Genomic DNA, 19,654 nt, shown 5'->3' with positions numbered 1-19,654 from the left:
GATCCCTTTAGCCTTAAGAAATATATCTAACTCCTTCTTGAATATATTTAATGAATTGGCTTCAACTGCCTTCTGTGGTAGAGAATTCCACAGGTTCACCACTCTCTGGGTGAAGAAATTCCTCCTCATCTCTGTCCTAAATGGCTTACCCCTTATCCTTAGACTGTGACCCATGGTTCTGGACTCCCCATCCATCAGGAACATTCTTCCTGCATCTAGTCTGTCTAGTCCTGTTAGAATTTTATAAGTTTCAAAGAGATCCCCTCTCATTCTTCCAAACTCCAGCGAATATAAGCCCAATCGACCCAATCTCTCTTCATACATCATTCCTGTCATCCCAGGTATCAGTCTGGTGAATCTTCGCTGCACTCCCTCCATGGCAAGAACATCCTTCCTCAGATAAGGCGACCAAAACTGCACACAATACTCAAGGTGTGGTCTCACCAAGGCCCTGTACAACTGCAGCAAAACATCCTTGTTCCTGTACTCGAATCCTCTCGCTATGAAGGCCAACATACCATTTGCCTTCTTAACCGCCTGCTGCACCTGCATGCTTACCTTCAGTGACTGGTGCACAAGGATACCCAGGTCTCGTTGCACTTCCCCTTTTCCCAATCTATTACCGTTCAGATAATAATCTGCCTTCCTGTTTTTGCCACCAAAGTGGATAACCTCACATTTATCCACATTATACTGCATCTGCCCAACCACCCAACCTGTCCAAATCATACTGGAGTTTCTCTGCATCCGCCTCACAGCACACATGCCCACCCAGCTTTGTGTCATCTGCAAACTTGGAGATATTACATCTAGTTCCCTCGTCTAGACCATTAATATATATTGTGAATAGCTGGGGTCCTAGCACCGATCCCTGCGGTACCCCACTAGTCACTGCCTGCCACTCGGAAAAAGACCCATTTATTCCAACTCTTTGCTTCCTGCCTGCCAACCAGTTCTCTATTCAAGTCAGTACCTTACCCCCAATCCCATGTGCTTTAACTTTGCACGCTAATCTCTTATGCGGGACCCCTTATCGAAAGCCTTCTGAAAGTCCAAATACACCACATCCACTGGTTCTCCCTTATCTATTCTACCAGTTACATCCTCAAAAAATTCCAGTAGATTAGTCAAGCACGATTTACCTTTTGTAAATCCATGTTGACTTTGTCCGATCCTGTCACTGTTTTCCAAGTGCTCTGCTATTACATCCTTTATAATGGACTCTAGCATTTTCCCCACTACCGATGTCAGGCTTACCAGTCTATAATTCCCCATTTTCTCTCTACCATCTTTTTTAAATAGTGGGGTTACATTAGCTACCCTCCAATCCATGGGAACTGTGCCAGAGTCTATAGAATTTTGGAAGATGACCAGCAATGCATCTACTATTTCTAGGACCAGATGGTTTCCATCCCAGGGTTTTAAAGGAAGTAGGTGAGCACATTGCAGATGCCCTAACTATAATCTTCCAAAGTTCTCTCGATTCAGGAACCGTTCCTTTAGATTTGAAAATTGCGTGTGTCACTCTGATATTTAAGAATGGTGAGAGTGGGAAACCATATATAGACCAGTTAGCCTAACATCTGTTGTTGGGAAAATGCTAAGAGTCTATAATTAAGGACAGGGTGACTGAAAACCTTTAAAATTTTCAGTTGGTCGGAAAGAGCCAGCGTGGATTTATAAAAGATAGGTCATGCCTGACGAACCTGATTGAATTTTTTGAAGAGGTAACTGAAGTAGTAGACAGGGGAATGTCTATGGATGTTATTTATATGGACTTCCAGAAGGCATTTGATAAAGTCCCTCATAAGAGACTGTTCATTAAGGTTGAATCCCATGGAATTGAAGGCAAATTACTGACCTGGTTAGGAAATTGGCAGGAGACAGAGATTAGAGATGATGGGCAGGTACTCGAATTGTCAGGAGGTGACTAGTGGTGTCCTGCAGAAATCGGTGTTGGGGCCTCAACTATTCACCGTATTTATTAACGACTTAGACGATGGGGTAGAAAGCCACATATCCAAATTTGCCGATGACACAAAGGTAGGCGGCATTGCAGGCAGTGTAGAGGAAAACATAAAATTACAGAGGGATAGCGACAGATTAAGTGAATGGGCAAAACTGTGGCAAATGGACTTCAATGTAGGCAAATGTGAGGTCATCTGCTTTGGACCTAAAAAGGATAGAACAGGGTACTTTCTAAATGGTGAGAATCTAAAAACAGTGGAGGTCCAAAGAGACTTGGGTTCCAGGTACATAGATCATTAAAATGTCACGATCAGGTACGGAAAATAATCAAAAAGACTAATGGAATGCTGGCCTTTATATCTAGAGGACTAGAGTACAAGGGGGTAGAAGTGATGTTACAGCTATACAAAGTCCTGGTTAGACCACACCTGGAGCACTGTGAGCAGTTCTGGGCACCATACCTTAGGAAAGATATACTGGCCTTGGAGGGAGTGCAGCATAGGTTTACTAGAATGATACCCGGACTCCAAGGGTTAAATTGTGAGGAGAAATTAGAAGGTTAAGGGGTGATCTGATCTAAGTTTTCAGGATATTAAGGAGAACAGATAAAGAGAAACTATTTCTGCTGATTGGGGAGTCTAGGACTAAGGGCATTGATGTAATAAAAAGTCTCACACATCAAGGAACTTTAAAGTAAGCTTTAAGCAACTTATAATTATACTATATACAAGAGCGGTCTTCACCATGCCTCTAGGAGAAGCCCTTTTACATACTGAGCAGTTCAGTATTTATACTAGTCCAAACACAGGAAGTGACGTATGCACCGGAAGTGAGGTATGCACAGAGTTCAGAGTTCACAGGAAATGATGTGCACATAACTTCAACCGGAAGTTATTTATTATTATTACATTCTTCCCTCCTGCGAGATTAGAAGGCTGTGGTCTTCCTTTTATTCCGCAGCCGCCGAACGAGGAAGAGTCGCACCCGTTTGGGTTCCCGTCGTAGAGGGTCACTGGTCCGATTACATGCTGTTGGCCATTGGTCAGAGTCTGTGTGGCCTGGATTACCCTGTGAAGGGTCGGGGAGATCATGGCTTCGTGTACGAGCCCCAATAGGTGCAGAGTCGGTCTGTCTCTGTTCAGAGGGAGGTGCAGAGCTGGTCTGTGGCAGATCAGTACTTTGGTGCGCGGTACTGGGAGGGTCGCAACTTTGAGTACGGGGTTCTACCGGCACCAAGCTAGTTGGTGTCAGATCAGGATCCTGGAGAGGGGTACCCGGTAAGTTCCAAGAGGCTCCTGGTAAAATACCATCACTCGATGTCCCACTAGGTCCTGGTGGGCAGGGAGCCAGATCCCGTAATGATACGGTAGATTCTCGGCCGTCGGGATACCGTATGTATGCATAGGTGGGGTTGGCATCGGTTAGTTCGACCTCGTCTACGAGGGGGTCATTTTTAGACGTCCGAATGTATCTTCGGAGTAGTACAGGTCCAGGAGTAGTTAGCCATGATGGGAGGGATGTCCCATAAGATGAGCGACGCTGGAATCCAAAGAACCGCTCATGAGGTGTAGTATTTGTGGCTGTAGAAAGAAGGGACCGTATAGAGTGCAATGCATCCGGAAGCACTGCTTCCCATTGCTGGTTTGGTAGGCCCCGAGATCTTAAAGCAAGATGTACGGACTTCCAGATGATACCGTTATACCTCTCTACCTGCCCATTTCCGATGGGATGATATGGCGTCGTTTTGCTTGTAGCAATTCCCCATTCTGAGAGGTAGTCCTTGAGTTCCCTTGACATAAAGGATGGACCCCGATCCGAGTGAATGTAAGCCGCCATGCCACAGAGAGAAAATACCTGCTCAAGGCAGCAGATTACTGTGGACGCCAGCATATTGGAGCAGGGGAAGGCAAACGGAAAACGTGAATATTCATCAATCATGGTGAGCAAATATGTGTTCCGAGTGGAAGAGGGCACTGGGCCCTTAAAATCGATGCTAAGTCGTTGCATCGGTTGGGTTGCGTGTATGAGCATACCATCTGAGGGGCGGAAGAACTGAGGTTTTAATTCTGCACAAAGCCGGCATTCTGAGCACATTTTCTTTACATCTCCAGTAGAAAAAGGGAGATTCCGTGATCGTACGAAATGTAGCATGCGCGTAACGCCAGGATGACACAATCCATTATGGACATCTATGAGAGTAGAGGATGACATAGTGGAGCAGAATGCTCGTGTGAGGGTATCCGGGGCCACATTCTCCTTGCCAGGTCGATAGTGAATGGTGTAACCAAAAGAGGCCAGTTCCATCCTCCAAAGCTGTATTTCATTATTCTTAATTTTGGTTCGTTTTCGATTATCGAGCATGAAGGCGACTGATCGCTAGTCCGTGATTAATGTAAAGTGCTGGCGAGCTAGGAAATGGTTCCACTTCCGTACCGCCTCTATGATGGCTGTGGCTTCATTCTCAACCGGAGGATAATGTAGCTCGGCACCTTGTAAGGTCCTGGACATAAATGCTACAGGACGACCTTCCTGATTTAGAGTAGCCGAGATCGCCACCTCCGAGGCATCACATTCGACTATGAAAGGGAGATTCTCATCGATGGAGTGAAGAGCCGCTTTCTCCAACGGTTTTTTGAGAAGGTTAAAGGCTGCAACAGCCGCTGTTTCCAATGGAAATGATCTAGCATGCAGCAAGGGTTGGATTTTGTCTGAAAAATGAGGAATCCATTTAGCGTAGTATGCAAACAGACCGAGAGCCCGACATAAAGAAGCCGGATTCTTAGGTGACGGGAGCTCTTGGAGCGGGCAAAGTCTTTCTGGGTCTGGCTTAATGATACCATTGCCTACGCAGTAGCCAAGGATGTTGATGGTCGGTTGCGACTCAACAGATTTAGATTCATTCAAAGTTAAGTTACGGTGATGGAGAGCATCCCGAAATTTTTGGAGGTTGGCGTCGTGTTCCTGTTGATCGTGACCTGCAATAGTAATGTTATCAAGATAGGGAAAAGTGTCCCTTAAGTTTTCCTGCTTAACCAGGCCATCCATTGCCCGTTGGAAGACAGCCACTCCATTAGTAACCCCGAATGGGAGGCGACGAAATTGGTACAGCCGTCCATTAGCCTCAAAGGCCGTGTACTGCTTATCTGAGACCTTCAAGGGTACCTGATGATAGGCACTTTTTAAATCGTAAGTTGAGAACACTTTGTATTCGGCCAGTTTATTAACCATATGCATAGTCGTTGTTTGTGAGGTTTTAGAGGGTTCTTGACGATGACGATTTGAGCCCGCCAGGGCGACGAACATGGTTCGATGATATCCTCTGCTAAAAGTCGAGAGATTTCAGCCTCAATAAAAGATTGATCTTCCTGACTAAAGCGCCGCGATTTCGTTATTATTGGTTTGCATCGAGGAGGAATACTGGCAAATAATGAGGGTTCATCAAGTGAAGCTGCTGATAATGCACAAAACGGTAATTTAGACAGTATATTAGAAATAGTAAGTCCAGGTTTGGATCCGCCGAACTCAATGGTGAGTTTCTTATGCTGTTTTTGAAAATCCAGCCCTAAGATGAGATCACTACATAAGTCCTTGAGCACCGAAAGTCGGGTGGAGGGATACATGCGACCATTAAGTGTCATATCAATAATACAAAAGCCGGAGATTCTGGTATTAAGTGATGACTGAGCCATCGCAATTGCCTGGTCCGATGGGAAGATATGTAGTTTCAATTTCGCAACAATCTGTTCTCTAATGAAACTATCAGTACTTCCTGAGTCAATTAAGGCATCTAAGGTATGCCCATTAATTGAAACTTTTGTAGCTGCATGAAACAGGTTCTGTGGGCAAGCAGCTGTAATTGGTGTGGTTGCACAGAGAGTGGCTGAAACTCTAGGTGTGCTTCTTCGGGAGAGAGCTCGAGAGGAAGCTTGATAGGCCCTAATTGGGGCAGTTCGGTAGGCCTTAGCTGGATAGGCCCTCGTAGAGGCTCTTGATTGGCAAACTCCCTTTTTATCGCAATGACTGCAGATCGCATTGCGAGCAGGGCAGAATTTCCTAGGGTGAAAAGAATCTCCACAAAAGAAGCATTCCTTCCTAGATTGCCAAGAGGCTGCTAAAGTGGGGTCATCCTCCTCTTCTTCATCAGAATTATCATCAGGATTAGATTCCTCTATGATAGCGTTCACCTGAGGCCACTTGAATCGTCTGGTTGCAGTTACAGCAGCAGATCGAGATCTGGGCAGCTGATAGAGGTCTGCATTTTTCTTTGCCAAATCCAGAGAACAAGCCAGGTCAAAAGCCTTTTGTAGCTCAAGTATTTTACTTTCTAGTAGACGCTGGCGTATAAATGGAGAGGCAATCCCGCAGATGAAAGCATCACGAATCATTTCTTCGTGGTACAGCTCAGCCGAGGCTGCCTGAAAGTTACAATCTACGCTGAGCCTGCGAAGTTCTTGAAGGAATTCGTTAATCGATTCCCCTGGCCCTTGTCGGGCTGTGGCCAGTAGATGTCTAGCATAGACCTCATTTGCGGTCTTGGCATATAGTTTTTTAAGTGCCCGGATCACCTCATCGTAATTATCCCATTCATCAACATATTCAAACACTGTTGGGGTCACATAGTTGATAAGTATCCTCAGTTTAGTAGAAGCATTCGCTTTACATTCATCAAGAAAATTCTCAAAAGTACGGTACCAATGCTTCCATACCCTGCCAGCTGCTGGTGCGTTTGGGTCCAAGTCCAGACGAGTAGGTTTAAGGATGTTTTCCATGATGGGTGGTTCCCTGGATCCTTAACTCCGAGTTTGTCCGAAGGTCTAGTATTTGAGAGTGTAAATACTAAGTTGCTTAAATTGATGTAATAAAGTCTCACACATCAAGGAACTTTAAAGTAAGCTTTAAGCAACTTATAATTATTATACTATATACAAGAGCGGTCTTCACCATGCCTCTAGGAGAAGCCCTTTTACATACTGAGCAGTTCAGTATTTATACTAGTCCAAACACAGGAAGTGAGGTATGCACAGAGTTCACAGTTCACAGGAAATGATGTGCACATAACTTCAACCGGAAGTTATTTATTATTATTACAGGCATAGTCTAAAAATTAGAGCCAGACCTTTCAGGAGTGAAATTAGGAAACACTTCTACACGTAAATGGTGATAGAAGTTTGGAACTCTCTTCCGCAAATGGCAAATGATACTAGATCAATTGTTAATTTTAAATCTGAGATTGATAGATTTTTGTCAACCAAAGATATTAAGGGATATGAGGCAAAGGCGGGTATATGGAGTTAGGTCACAGATCAGCCATGATCTTAGTTAATGGTGGAACAGGCTCGAGGGGTTAAATGGCCTACTCCTGTTCCAATGTTCCCTTCTGTAACCTCAGCACACCTGCACAACTGAAGTACAATCAATCAATCAGAGCCTTTGGGCCACCAGGATGATCATCGAGCACAGTGTCGAGGTCCTAAAACAACAGTTTAGGCTCCTGGATAAGCCAGGGTGCTCGTTTCAGTACAGTCCACAGAGAGTCTCACAAATTGCTGTAGTGTGCTGCACCCTGCACAACCTCGCTCTCCAAAGAGGTTTGCACATAGAGGAGAAGCAGCAGGAAGAATTCTCCATATCTGACGAGAAAGACTGGCATGAAGAAGAGGGGAGGGGCCATTACAATACCTTGCAGCCAGAGATGCCAGTGATGACTTAATTACTCAGTGCTTTGGCTGACCTGCTTACTCCCCTGAAGTGTTACACAATCCCCCTCTGCATTCAGTCCTTGCTACCTCCTTCACCAGTCCCTCAACCCTGCAATAAAGAACATTTAAAACAATGTTTCTGAGAAGGAACAGTGAGGAGGATAGTAACAGACTTTAGGAGGACAGAGACAGACTTGGAATATGAGTAGACATATGTCAGATGAAATTTAATGCAGAGAAGTGTGAAGTGATCCATTTTGGTAAGAAGAATGAGGAGAGGCAATATAAACTAAATAGTACAATTTTAAAGGGGGTGCAGGAACAGAGAGGCCTGGGAGTGTAAAGAAAGAAAGACTTGCTTTTATATAGCACCTTTCACGACTACCGGGCGTCTCAAAGCGCTTTACAGCCAATGAAATACTTTTGGAGTGTAGTCACTGTTGTAATGTGGGAAACGCAGCAGCCAATTTGCGCACAGCAAGCTCCCACAAATAGCAATGTGCTAATGACCAGATAATCTGTTTTTGTTATGTTGATTGAGGGATAAATATTGGCCAGGACTCCAAGGATAACTCCCCAGCTCTTCTTTGAAATAGTGCCATGGGATTTTTTACGTCCAACTGAGAGAGCAGACGGGGCCTCGGTTTAACGTCTCATCCAAAAGACAGCACCTCCGACAGTGCAGCACTCCCTCAGCACTGCAGTGTCAGCCTAGATTTATCTGCTCAAGTCCCTGGAGTGGGACCTGAACCCACAACTTTCTGACTCAGAGACAAGTGTGCTACCCACTGAGCCACAGCTGACACTGGTATGTAGATAAATCTTTGAAGGTGACAGGACAAATTGAGAAGGTTGTTAAAAAAGCATACGGAATCCTTGGCTTTATACACAAAGGCAGAATACAGAAGCAAGGAAGCTGTGCTAAACCTTTATAAAACACTGGTTAGGCCCCAGCTGGAGTGTTCAATGCTGGGCACCACACTTTAGGAAGGATGGCAAGGCCTTGGAGAGGGTGCAGAGGAGATTTACTAGAATGGTGCCAGTGATGTGGGACTTCAGTTACGTGGAGAGACTAGAGAAGCTGGGGTTGTTGTCCTTAGAGCAGAGAAGGTTATGGGGAGATTTAATAGAGGTGTTCAAAATCATGAAAGGTTTTTATAGGGTAAATAAGGAGAAGCCGTTTCCAGCGGCAGAAGGGTTGGTAACCAGAGGACACAGATTTAAGGTAATTGGCAAAAGAACCAGAGGCAAGACGAGAACTTTTTTTTTTATGCAGCAATTTGATTTGATCTCGAATGCACTGCCCGAAAGGCTGGTGGAAGCAGATTCAAAAATAATTTTCAAAAGGGAATTGGATAAATACTTGAAGGGGAAAAATGTGCAGGGCTATGGGGAAAGGGCAGGGGAGTGGGACTAATTGGATAGCTCTTTCAAAGAGCTGGCACAGGCACGATGGGCCGAATGGGCTCCTTCTGTGCTGTATCATTCTATGATTCTAAGCAACATTGAAACCCCACTACAATCAAAAATGCTAAATGTGAAAAGGGTAATTCTTTAATGGCAAAAATAATAATTGCCGTAAATGCAATTTTCCCGCAAGTATCAACTCAGAACGACTATTTAAAAAATAAAAAAAATTCTTACTGCTCTTATGATGTGCTCCCCAATGGCTTCAACTTAGCTGGTGGAAAGCTGCTGCTGCAGTGAGGACCCTTGTCACGCATGTGGTCAATGAGCTCTAGGAGCGCGGGCCTGAGCTGGCTCGACTGTGGACTGCAGCACCTTGGCTGCTGCCAGGGCAGTCTGGCCCAGCTAGCTTTCTGCCACAATGGCAGGCACTGGCTCAGTGAGTAGGTGTGGGGCCATCCTGAGAGAAGGCAAAATGTATCATCCCCATTGCACTGTTGCCTCTCCCATAGGGCTATGCCTCATCACTCCCAGTGATCTGCATAGAAACATAGAAGATAGGAGCAGGAGTAGGCCATTCAGCCCCTCGAGCCTGCTCCGCCATTCAATGTGATCATGGCTGATCATCCAAACTCAGTACCCTGTCCCTGCCTTCTCTCCATATCCCTTGATCCCTTTAGCCTTAAGAAATATATCTAACTCCTTCTTGAATATATTTAATGAATTGGCCTCAACTGCCTTCTGTGGTAGAGAATTCCACAGGTTCACCACTCTCTGGGTGAAGAAATTCCTCCTCATCTCTGTCCTAAATGGCTTACCCCTTATCCTTAGACTGTGACCCTTGGTTCTGGACTCCCCGGCCATCAGGAACATCCTTCCTGCATCAAGTCTGTCTAGTCCTGTTAGAATTTTATAAGTTTCAATGAGATTCCCTCTCATTCTTCTAAGCCCAATCGACCCAATCTCTCCTCATACGTCATTCCTGCCATCCCAGGTATCAGTCTGGTGAATCTTCGCTGCACTTCCTCCATGGCAAGAACATCCTTCCTCAGATAAGGCGACCAAAACTGCACACAATACTCAAGGTGTGGTCTCACCAAGGCCCTGTACAACTGCAGCAAGACATCCTTGTTCCTGTACTCAAATCCTCTCGCTACGAAGGCCAACATACCATTTGCCTTCTTAACCACCTGCTGCACCTGTACGCTTACCTTCAGCGACTGGTGCACAAGGACTCCCAGGTCTCTTTGCACTTCCCCTTCTCCCAATCTATTGCCGTTCAGATAATAATCTGCCTTCCTGTTTTTGCCACCAAAGTGGATAACCTCGCATTTATCCACATTATACTGCATCTGCCATGCATCTGCCCAATCACCCAACCTGTCCAAATCACCCTGGAGTTTCTCGGCATCCTCCTCACAGCACACACGCCCACCCAGCTTTGTGTCATCTGCAAACTTGGAGATATTACATCTAGTTCCCTCGTCTAGATCATTAATATATATTGTGAATAGCTGGGGTCCTAGGACCGATCCCTGCGGTACCCCACTAGTCACTGCCCGCCACTCGGAAAAAGACCCATTTATTCCAACTCTTTGCTTCCTGTCTGCCAACCAGTTCTCTATCCAAGTCAGTACCTTGCCCCCAATCCCATGTGCCTTAACTTTACATGCTAATCTCTTATGCAGGACCTTATCGAAAGCCTTCTGAAAGTCCAAATACACCACATCCACTGGTTCTCCCTTATCTATTTTACCAGTTACATCCTCAAAAAATTACAGTAGAATAGTCAAACACAATTTACCTTTTGTAATTCGATGTTGACTTTGTCTGATCCGGTCACTGTTTTCCAAGTGCTCTGCTATTACATCTTTTAGGATGGACTCTAGCATTTTCCCCACTACCGATGTCAGGCTGACCGGTCTATAACTCCCCGTTTTCTCTCTACCACCTTTTTTGAATAGTGGGGTAACATTAGCTACCCTCCAATCCATGGGAACTGTTCCAGAGTCTATAGAATTTTGGAAGATGACCAGCAATGCATCTACTATTTCTAGGGCCACTTCTTTAACTACCCTAGGATGTAGATTATCAGGCCCTGGGGATTTATCGGACTTCAATCCCATCAATTTCCCGAACACCATTTCCCTACAAATGCTGATTTCATTCAGTTCCTCCCTCTCATTAGACCCTATGTTCCCCGACATCTCTGGGAGGTTATTTGTGCCCTCCTTTGTGAAGACAGAACCAAAGTATGTATTTAATTGGTCTGCCATTTCTTTGTTCCCCATTATAAATTCCCGATTCTGACTGCAAGGGACGTACGCTTGACTTCACCAATCTTTTTCGCTTCACATATCTATAGAAGCTTTTACAGTCAGTTTTTATGTTCCCTGCAAGCTTACTCTCATACTCTATTTTCCCCCTCTAAATTAATCCCTTTGTCCTCCTTTGTTGAATCCTAAACTGCTCCCAATCCTCAGGTTTGCTGCTTTTTCTGGCCAATTTATATGCCCTCTCCTTGGATCTTATGCTATCTCTAATTTCCCTTGTTAGCCACGGTTGATTCACCTTTTTTGTTTTATTTTTATGCCAAACAGGAATGAACAAATTCTGTAGTTCATCCATGCGATCTTTAAATGTTTGCCATTGTCTATCCACTGTCAACCCTTTGAGTAACATTCCCCAATCAATCCTACCCAACTCGCACCTCATACCATCGTAGTTTCCTTTATTTAAATTCAGGACCCTAGTCTCTGAGTCAAATACTTCACTCTCCATCTTAATGAAGAATTCTATCATATTATGATCGCTCCGCCCCAAGGGGCCTCGCACAAGATTGCTAATTATTCCTTTCTCATTACATAATACCCAGTCTAAGATGGCCTGATCTCTAGTTGGTTCCTTGACATATTGGTTCAGGAAACCATCCCGTATACACTCCAGGAATTCCTCCTCCACAGTATTGTTACTAATTTGGTTAGCCCAATCTATATGTAGATTAAAGTCACCCATGATAACTGCTGTGCCCTTATTGCATGCGTCTCTAATTTCCCATTTAATGCCATCCCCAACCTCCGCATTACTATTTGGGGGTCTGTATACAACTCCCACTAACGTTTTCTGTCCCTTGGTATTTCTCAGCTCTACCCATACAGATTCTACATCATCAGAGCTAATATCCTTCCTTACAATTGTGTTAATCCCCTCTTTAACCAGCAATGCTACCCCACCTCCTTTTCCTTTTTGCCTGTCTTTCCTGAATATTGAATACCCCTGGATGTTGAGTTCCCAGCCCTGGTCACCCTGGAGCCATGTTTCCGTAATCCCAATCATATCATATCTGTTTACATCTATTTGCGCAGGAGAGCAAACATGAGTAAATCAGTGATGCCTTTAAAGCCATATCCTTGTGGTCCACCTGCCTCTTCAAGGTGGAGCAGGCATTGGAGCCCAGAGTCTGAATGGCGGCAGTTTGAGCTTCCAACAAAGTTGCAAAAGCTGGTGATACAGACTCCTGGTGTGAAGGCCTGGCAGCAGTGTCCATGGAGGATGTCACATGCTCTAGGGAATACTGCAGAATGCTGATCCTGTGACAGGATGCCACCAGGCTAAAATCAATTGACTGGGCCTCCTGTTTGGCATTGTTCACCAGCTAGCTGCCTAAAAATGTTGCGGGAGGAAATTTATCCCAAAGATGTTCCCTGAAAGTATAACTGTAGGGGCATTGTTAAATTATATTACTGACAGCAAGTAGACTTTCCCTAAGCTCTTAGGTTAGCACTGTTAGCACTGTTGCCTCACAGCGCCAGGGACCCGGGTTCGAATCCGGCCTCGGGTGACTGGCTGTGTGGAGTTTGCACATTCTCCCCGTGTTTGCGTGGGTTTCCTCCGGGTGCTCCGGTTTCCTCCCACAGTCCAAAGATGTGCGGGTTTAGGTTGATTGGCTATGATAAAAAAAATTGACCCTTAGTGTTAGGGGGATTAAATACGTGGGGTTACGGGGATAGGGTGGGATATGTGTTGGTGTAGGGGTTACGGGGATCGGGTGGGATATGTGTCGGTGCAGGCTCGATGGGCCGAAATGGCCTCTATCTGCACTGTGGGGTTTCTGTGATTCTGTGAAGCGGACATAAGATTTCTCAAACTATGAAATGTTTTTTAAATAATCACTTTAAATTATGCAAGTTATATGTTATATACCAGACACTCAACTTCAAGATATTCTCTAATCAATCAAGGTATAGGCTATTCATAAGAACATAAGAAATAGGAGCAGGAGTAGGCCATTTGGCCCCTTGAGCCTGCTCCACCATTAAATAAGATCGTGGCTGATCTTTGACCTCATCTCCACTTTCCTGCACTAATATCCCTTGATTTCCTTAATATCCAAAAATCTATCGATCTCTGTCTTGAATATACTCAATGACTGAGCCTCCGTAGCCCTCTGGGGTAGAGAATTCCAAAGATTCACCACCCTCTGAGTGAAGAAATTTCTCCTCATCTCAGTCCTAAATGGCCGAGCCCATATTCCGAGACTGTGACCCATGGTTTTAGACTCCCCAGCCAGGGGAAATATCCTCCCTGCATCTACCCTGTCAAGCCCTGTAAGAATTTTGTATGTTTCAATGAGATCACCTCTCCGTCTTCTAAACTGTAAAGAATATAGTCCTAGTCTACTCAACATCTGTCCTCATAGGACAATCCCCCCATCCCAGGAACCAGTCTGGTGAACCTTCGTTGCACTTCCTCTATGGCAAGTATATTCTTCCTTAGATAAGGAGGCCAAAACTGCACACAATACTCCAGGTGTGGTCTCACCAGGGCCCTATATAATTGCAGTAAAATGTCTTTACTCTTATACTCAAATCCTCTTGTAATAAAGGCCAACATACCATTTGTTTTCCTAATTGCTTGCTGTACTTGCATGTTAACTTTAAGTGATTCATATACAGACACTCAGGTCCCTCTGAACACCAACATTTCCCAAACTCTCACCATTTAAAAAATACTCTGCTTTTCTATTTTTCCTACCAAAGTGGATAACTTCACATTTCTCCACATTATTATTCCATTTGCCATGTTCTTGCCCACTCACTTAGCTTGTCTATATCCCCTTGAAGCCTCCTAGCATCCTCCTCACAACTTACATTCCCACCCAGCTTTGTATCATCAGCAAACTTAGATATATTATATTTGGTCCCCTCATCCAAATCATTGATGTAGATTGTGAATAGCTGAGGCCCAAGCACTGATCCTTGTGGTACCCCACGAGTTACAGCCTGCCAACACAAAAATGACCCGTTTATTCGTACTCTGTTTTCTGTCTGTTAACCAATCCTCAATTTATGCTAATATATTAGCCCAATCCCATGAGACCTAATTTTGTTTAATAACCTCTTGTGTGGCACCTTATTGAATGCCTTCTGAAAATCCAAATACACCACATCCACTGGTTCCCCCTTATCTATTCTGCTAGTTACAACCTCAAAAAACTCTAACAGATTCGTCAAACACGATTTCCCTTTCATCAATCCATGTTGACTCTGCCCAATCCTATTATTATTTTCTAAGTTCCCTGTTATCACGTCCTTAATAATAGATTCTAGCATTTTCCCTACGACTGATGTCAGGCTAACTAGTCTGTAGTTTCCCATTTTCTCTCTCCCTCCTTTCTTAAATAGTGGGGTTACATTTGCTACCTTCCAATCCGCTGGGACCATTCTAGAATCTATGGAATTTTGGAAAATGACAACCAATGCATCCACTATCGTGAAAAGAACGGAAATGGATCTGTGCCAAGTAAACAATTATTTTAGAAACTTGGAAGTTTATAGAAGCTACACAGTAGTATTTTAGGCATAAGGCCACAGTGTAAAATATTATGCTTGTTTTAGTGTATTTTAATGAAAATACAGCATTCTTATGCATGCACCAGATGAACTTGATCTTCATTTATTTATGATTTCCTAGGTTCTTGGAGGCACTAGGAACCAAAACTGCAGGCATTACCTTTTGCCAAGGTTGTTCTGGGACGTCTTCATTTGTATTTCTTCTTTGATATCATGATCTGAAATGACCACCTTTGGAGATTTGTGCTGAAGATCCTAGAATCATAAGAGCATAGAATTTTACAGCATAGGAGACCATTCGACCCAACACACCCGAGTTGGCTCACTGAAAGGGCTATCCACAAAGTCCTATTTCCCTATATGCTTTTAAATTTGTCTTTTTCCAATATTTACCACTTCCCTTTTAAAATTTGTTAAGGATTCTGCTTCTACCACTGTTTCTGGCAGCATATTCTATGCTGTAACAATCACTGTTAGAGGAAATTCTCTTAACCTTATTCCTTGTTCTTTTGGTGACTCTCTTAAATTTATGCCTTCCAGTTTTCATTGCACAGACCACTGAAAATAGTTTTTTCCCAATTTATCATATCAAAATCCCTCATCATTTTGAATATCTCTATCAAGACTCCTCTTAGCATTCTGTATTCTAATGAAAAAAGCACCAATTTCTCTAGTGTCATCATAACTAGAGCCTCTTATCTCTGGTATCATCTTAGTAAATCTCTTCTACATCCCCTCCCTGGCCTGGCCATCTTTCCAAAAGTAGGCCATCCAAAACTGAATAGAATATTGTAACTGTGCCCTAATCAAAGATTTGTACAGGTTTATTTACCTTTACTTTTGTACTCTATGCACCTATAAAACCTAGGATCCCATATACTTTTTTTTTACAACTTTTATCAACTTGTCCTTCCACTTTTGAAGATCTGTGTATCTGAACACCTGAGTCTTTCTGCTCCTCTACTCCTTTTAAAATTTTACCAGATTCTCATTCTTCCTCCCAAAATGTATCACCTCAAATTTTTCTGCATTTAATTTCATCCATCATTTATGTACCTAATCTATTAAATTATCTAAGCTCTCCCCAATTCATTTAAAATCCTCTGCACAGTTACTCAGGCGTCCTATTTTATGGCAATTATTCCTCCAATTTGGGTATAGTCTAGATACATTCCCACGAGGGGTAAAGGTAGGGCAATCAAAGCCAGAGCTCCCTAAATGACAAAAGAGATACAGCGTAAGATGAAGCAGAAAAAAGGGGCATATGACAGATGTCAGGTTGAAAATACAAGTGAGAATTAGGTTGAATATAGAAATTTCAGGGGGAAGTGAAAAACGAAATAAGAGGGGCAAAGAGAGTGTATGAGAATAGACTAGCAGCTAACATAAAAGGGAATCCAAAAGTCTTCTATAGGCATATATAAATAATAAACGAGTAGTAAGAGGAGGGGGTGGGGAGACCTACACATGGAGGCACAGGACATGGCTGAGGTACTAAATGAGTACCTTGCATCTGTCTTTACCAAGGAAGAAAATGCTGACAAAGTCATAGTGAAAGAGGAGGTAGTTGAGATACTGGATTGGATAAAAATTGATAGAGGAGGTATTGAAAGGCTGGCTAAACTTAAAGGCCTAGAAATTCAGTTGTTTGCGCCAGCCGCTAGCGCCTTAGGAGGAGGAGAAGTGGGATGCTTAGCGGCTAGCACCCGGGCGCAGCGCGATCTGTGCCTCTCGCGAACTTCAGTTAAGATTTAGCGGCGGCGCAAAACCTTTGCGCGTGCTCAGCTGCGCGCGCAGATCCTGACGTCATTTCATGGTGCAACGCCCTTTGTGCGCCCTAAACCGGAAATTCAGTGGCGCCGGCCTATTGTGCGCCTGGCGCCCCTAGCGACTGGTAGAGGGGAACGGTTCCCAGTCGCTGTGGGGGGCGCTAATTAAAGGGGACTCCTCCTGCAGTATAAATGGCAGCCATTTTGCACCACTCCTTCTTTGTGAGAGACGGATCTTTGGAGAGAGACAAAGGTAGAGAGCTTTCTGGTTTGGCTCAACACTCGCACAGGTACTTGTGGCTTCAGGCCACAGCTTTGCACTTGTCTTTAACTTCAGAGCCACAGCATTGATTGGAAACATATAATGGGGGCTGCAATGGGTGGAAACGTTGGGCTTCTCCATTGCATTCAAAGGGCTCAGAGACGCCGTGAGAGAGTGCCAGTCATGGCCAGACGGAGAAGGGGCAACAGGCGTCGGCAAAGGAGGCCTTACCCACCCAGGGTATACCGCCAGCAGTTCTCATATCTGAACATGTCTGAGGAGCAGTGTGTTCGGAGGCTGCGATTCAGAAGGGCGGTGGTCACTGAGATCTGCCACCTGCTTCGCGGAGATCTGCAGCCACAGCTGAGGAGCAGGACGTCTCTGTCGGTGGCAGTGAAGGTGACGGTGGCTCTCAACTTCTATGCCACCGGCTCCTTCCAATCCGCTACTGGGGACATTTCCAACATCTCCCAGTTTGCGGTACATTGCTGCATCCGCCAGGTGACCAATGCCCTTTTCAGAAGGAGACGTCAGTTCATGTCCTTCCCCATGACCGTTGACAAGCAGCAACAGCGTGCAATGGGCTTTGCAGCATTAGCGGGCTTCCCCATGGTGCAGGGCGCCATTGACTGCACGCATGTGGCTTTGCGGGCACCTCTAGAGAATGCCGAGGATTACCGCAACAGGAAGGGCTACCATTCGCTCAACGTGCAGTTGGTGTGTGACCACAGGCAGCTCATCCTAGCTGTCAATGCCCGCTTTCCAGGCAGCAGCCACGATGCCTTCATCCTGCGCCAGACTTCTGTGGCTGACATGTTCAAGGCCCAGCCTCACCCACGAGGATGGCTTCTCGGGGACAAAGGCTATCCTTTGTGCACCTGGCTGATGACCCCGCTCCATGCGCCCAGCACCCCTGCTGAAGAGGGATACAATGACAGCCATCAAGCAACCAGGAACATCATTGAGCAAACAATCGGCGTGCTGAAGCAACGGTTCCGCTGTCTGGATCATTCCGGAGGAGCCCTACAGTACTCGCCTGAGCGAGTCTCCCATTTCGTTGTCGTGTGCTGCATGCTGCACAACCTGGCTATCCGCAGGACTCAGCCACTGCCAGCAGACATTGGAGGACCACCAGAGGAGGAGGAGGAGGAGGACCAGCACAGGAGGGAGGCAGAAAGTGCAAGGGCCGCCTGTCGGCGGCTTATTGCAAGTCGGTTCTAGGCCCCCTCTCAGGGAATGGCTTGTGCCAATGGCAGAAGATGAATGTAGCTGCTCCACAAGCCCTCAGCCGAGCAGGGCAACCAGGACTTCCAAAAGAAAGCATGGACAGTGCGATTTAAGAATTTTTTTTACTATGATACCTCTGTGCCCTTCCCACATGACAAACTAATGGAGAGAAACCCCCCCCAAAAACACAAATACACCAGTCTCGGCCTTTACAAGTAAAACAAATATACCAGTCTCGGCCTTTAAATATGAAACAAATACACCAGTCTCGGCTTTTATAAGTAAAACAAAACATTTGGCCACACCTTCTACTTTTTCCCCTGTGAGGGTGATCCGTTTCGCTTCCGTGACTGGCCCCTACCCACCCTGCAGCTCCTCCTCAATGGGACCCCAGTGGCTGCAGCAAGGCTGGGGGAAGGCTGCTGAGGGTCAGATGGTGAGACGGCAGATGCCCTTGGGGGTCGGCCTGGACCAGCTCTGGGCCTGGAGGGGCCGGCTGCTGACTGCTCCAACTCTGCTTGGGCGGCAGCAGTCTGTCCAACAGCTGGTGGCAGCTGCAATGGAGGAGTGACAGTGTTGGCTGCAGGAATGCTGCCAACCTGACAGATCACAGGCACTCCCTGGTCGGCTGATACATTGGCACGCGCACGGGCCAGCACTGCAGCATGCGCAGCAATCTGCTGAGGCACAGACTGCTGGGCTGCTGCGGCACAGCGAGTGCCCCGGCGATGCCTGGCCGATCCAGCGAGTGTGGCAGCAGTTAGTGCCCGTGTGGCCCTGGTCTGTGTCTGCATGACAGCAGCCAGTGAATGCACGGCACGACTGAGCACTTGGCTAGAAGCCGCCTGTGAAGCAGCGAAGTCCTGCTGACTCCTAGCCTGTGCTGCCGCGATGTCCTGCAGACTCCTGGCCTGTGCTGCACTGAATTGTTGCAGACTCCTGGCCTGTGCTGCCCCGAATTCCTGCACACTCCTTGCCAGTGACTCTATGGAGTCAGGCATCCTTGCCACTACAGCCATGAGCTCAGTGTGCCTGCGCTCAGCCTGGGCGCCCATTTCCGCTAGGAGCCGCACCTCCTCTGCGCTCACCGTAGCAGGACTGGAGGCCGCACTCACCCTCCGGGGAGAAGGCCGCCGAGCTTCCCCACCCCTCCCGCGTTGCTGCAGCCCGCTGGTCCCCGGAGCTTCACTATCCTCCGACCCTTCCCCCCTGCTCCCCTCCAGGGAAGACGTGTCACCATCATGGCCATGGGCTGCCTCGGCTGAGGATGTCCCTGATGGGCTGGCTTCCTCTTCCTCCTCCTCTATGTCTGACACGGACACAGTGCCAGCTTGAGGGGCCGCCTCCTCACCTGGTGAGTCACCATCTGAAAGCAGGGAGGCACAAGAGTTGCTTTAGAGTGAGGACAGGGCGGCAGCAAGGGAGGCATGAGTGCTGCTGTGCACTGCATTGGTTCGATAGTGGCAAAGG

At 46.0% G+C, this 19,654-nt stretch overlaps 1 protein-coding gene across 1 annotated transcript in view; it reads right to left on the bottom strand.

The window, feature by feature from the left end:
* Positions 1 to 19,654, bottom strand: part of wdr95 (WD40 repeat domain 95) — a 255,032-nt gene that overhangs the window by 5,667 nt on the left and 229,711 nt on the right. Inside the window, 1 exon segment of the mRNA XM_085999311.1 lies at positions 15,087 to 15,181. Within this exon segment, the coding sequence (XP_085855437.1) occupies positions 15,087 to 15,181 (95 nt within the window).

This window comes from Somniosus microcephalus, chromosome 10, assembly GCF_052327205.1.
Source record: "Somniosus microcephalus isolate GS21.2 chromosome 10, FLI_Smic_1.0, whole genome shotgun sequence".
NCBI classification, from domain to species: domain Eukaryota; kingdom Metazoa; phylum Chordata; class Chondrichthyes; order Squaliformes; family Somniosidae; genus Somniosus; species Somniosus microcephalus.
Note: the sequence above shows the minus strand (reverse complement) of the source record. Positions and strands in the feature narration are given on the sequence as shown.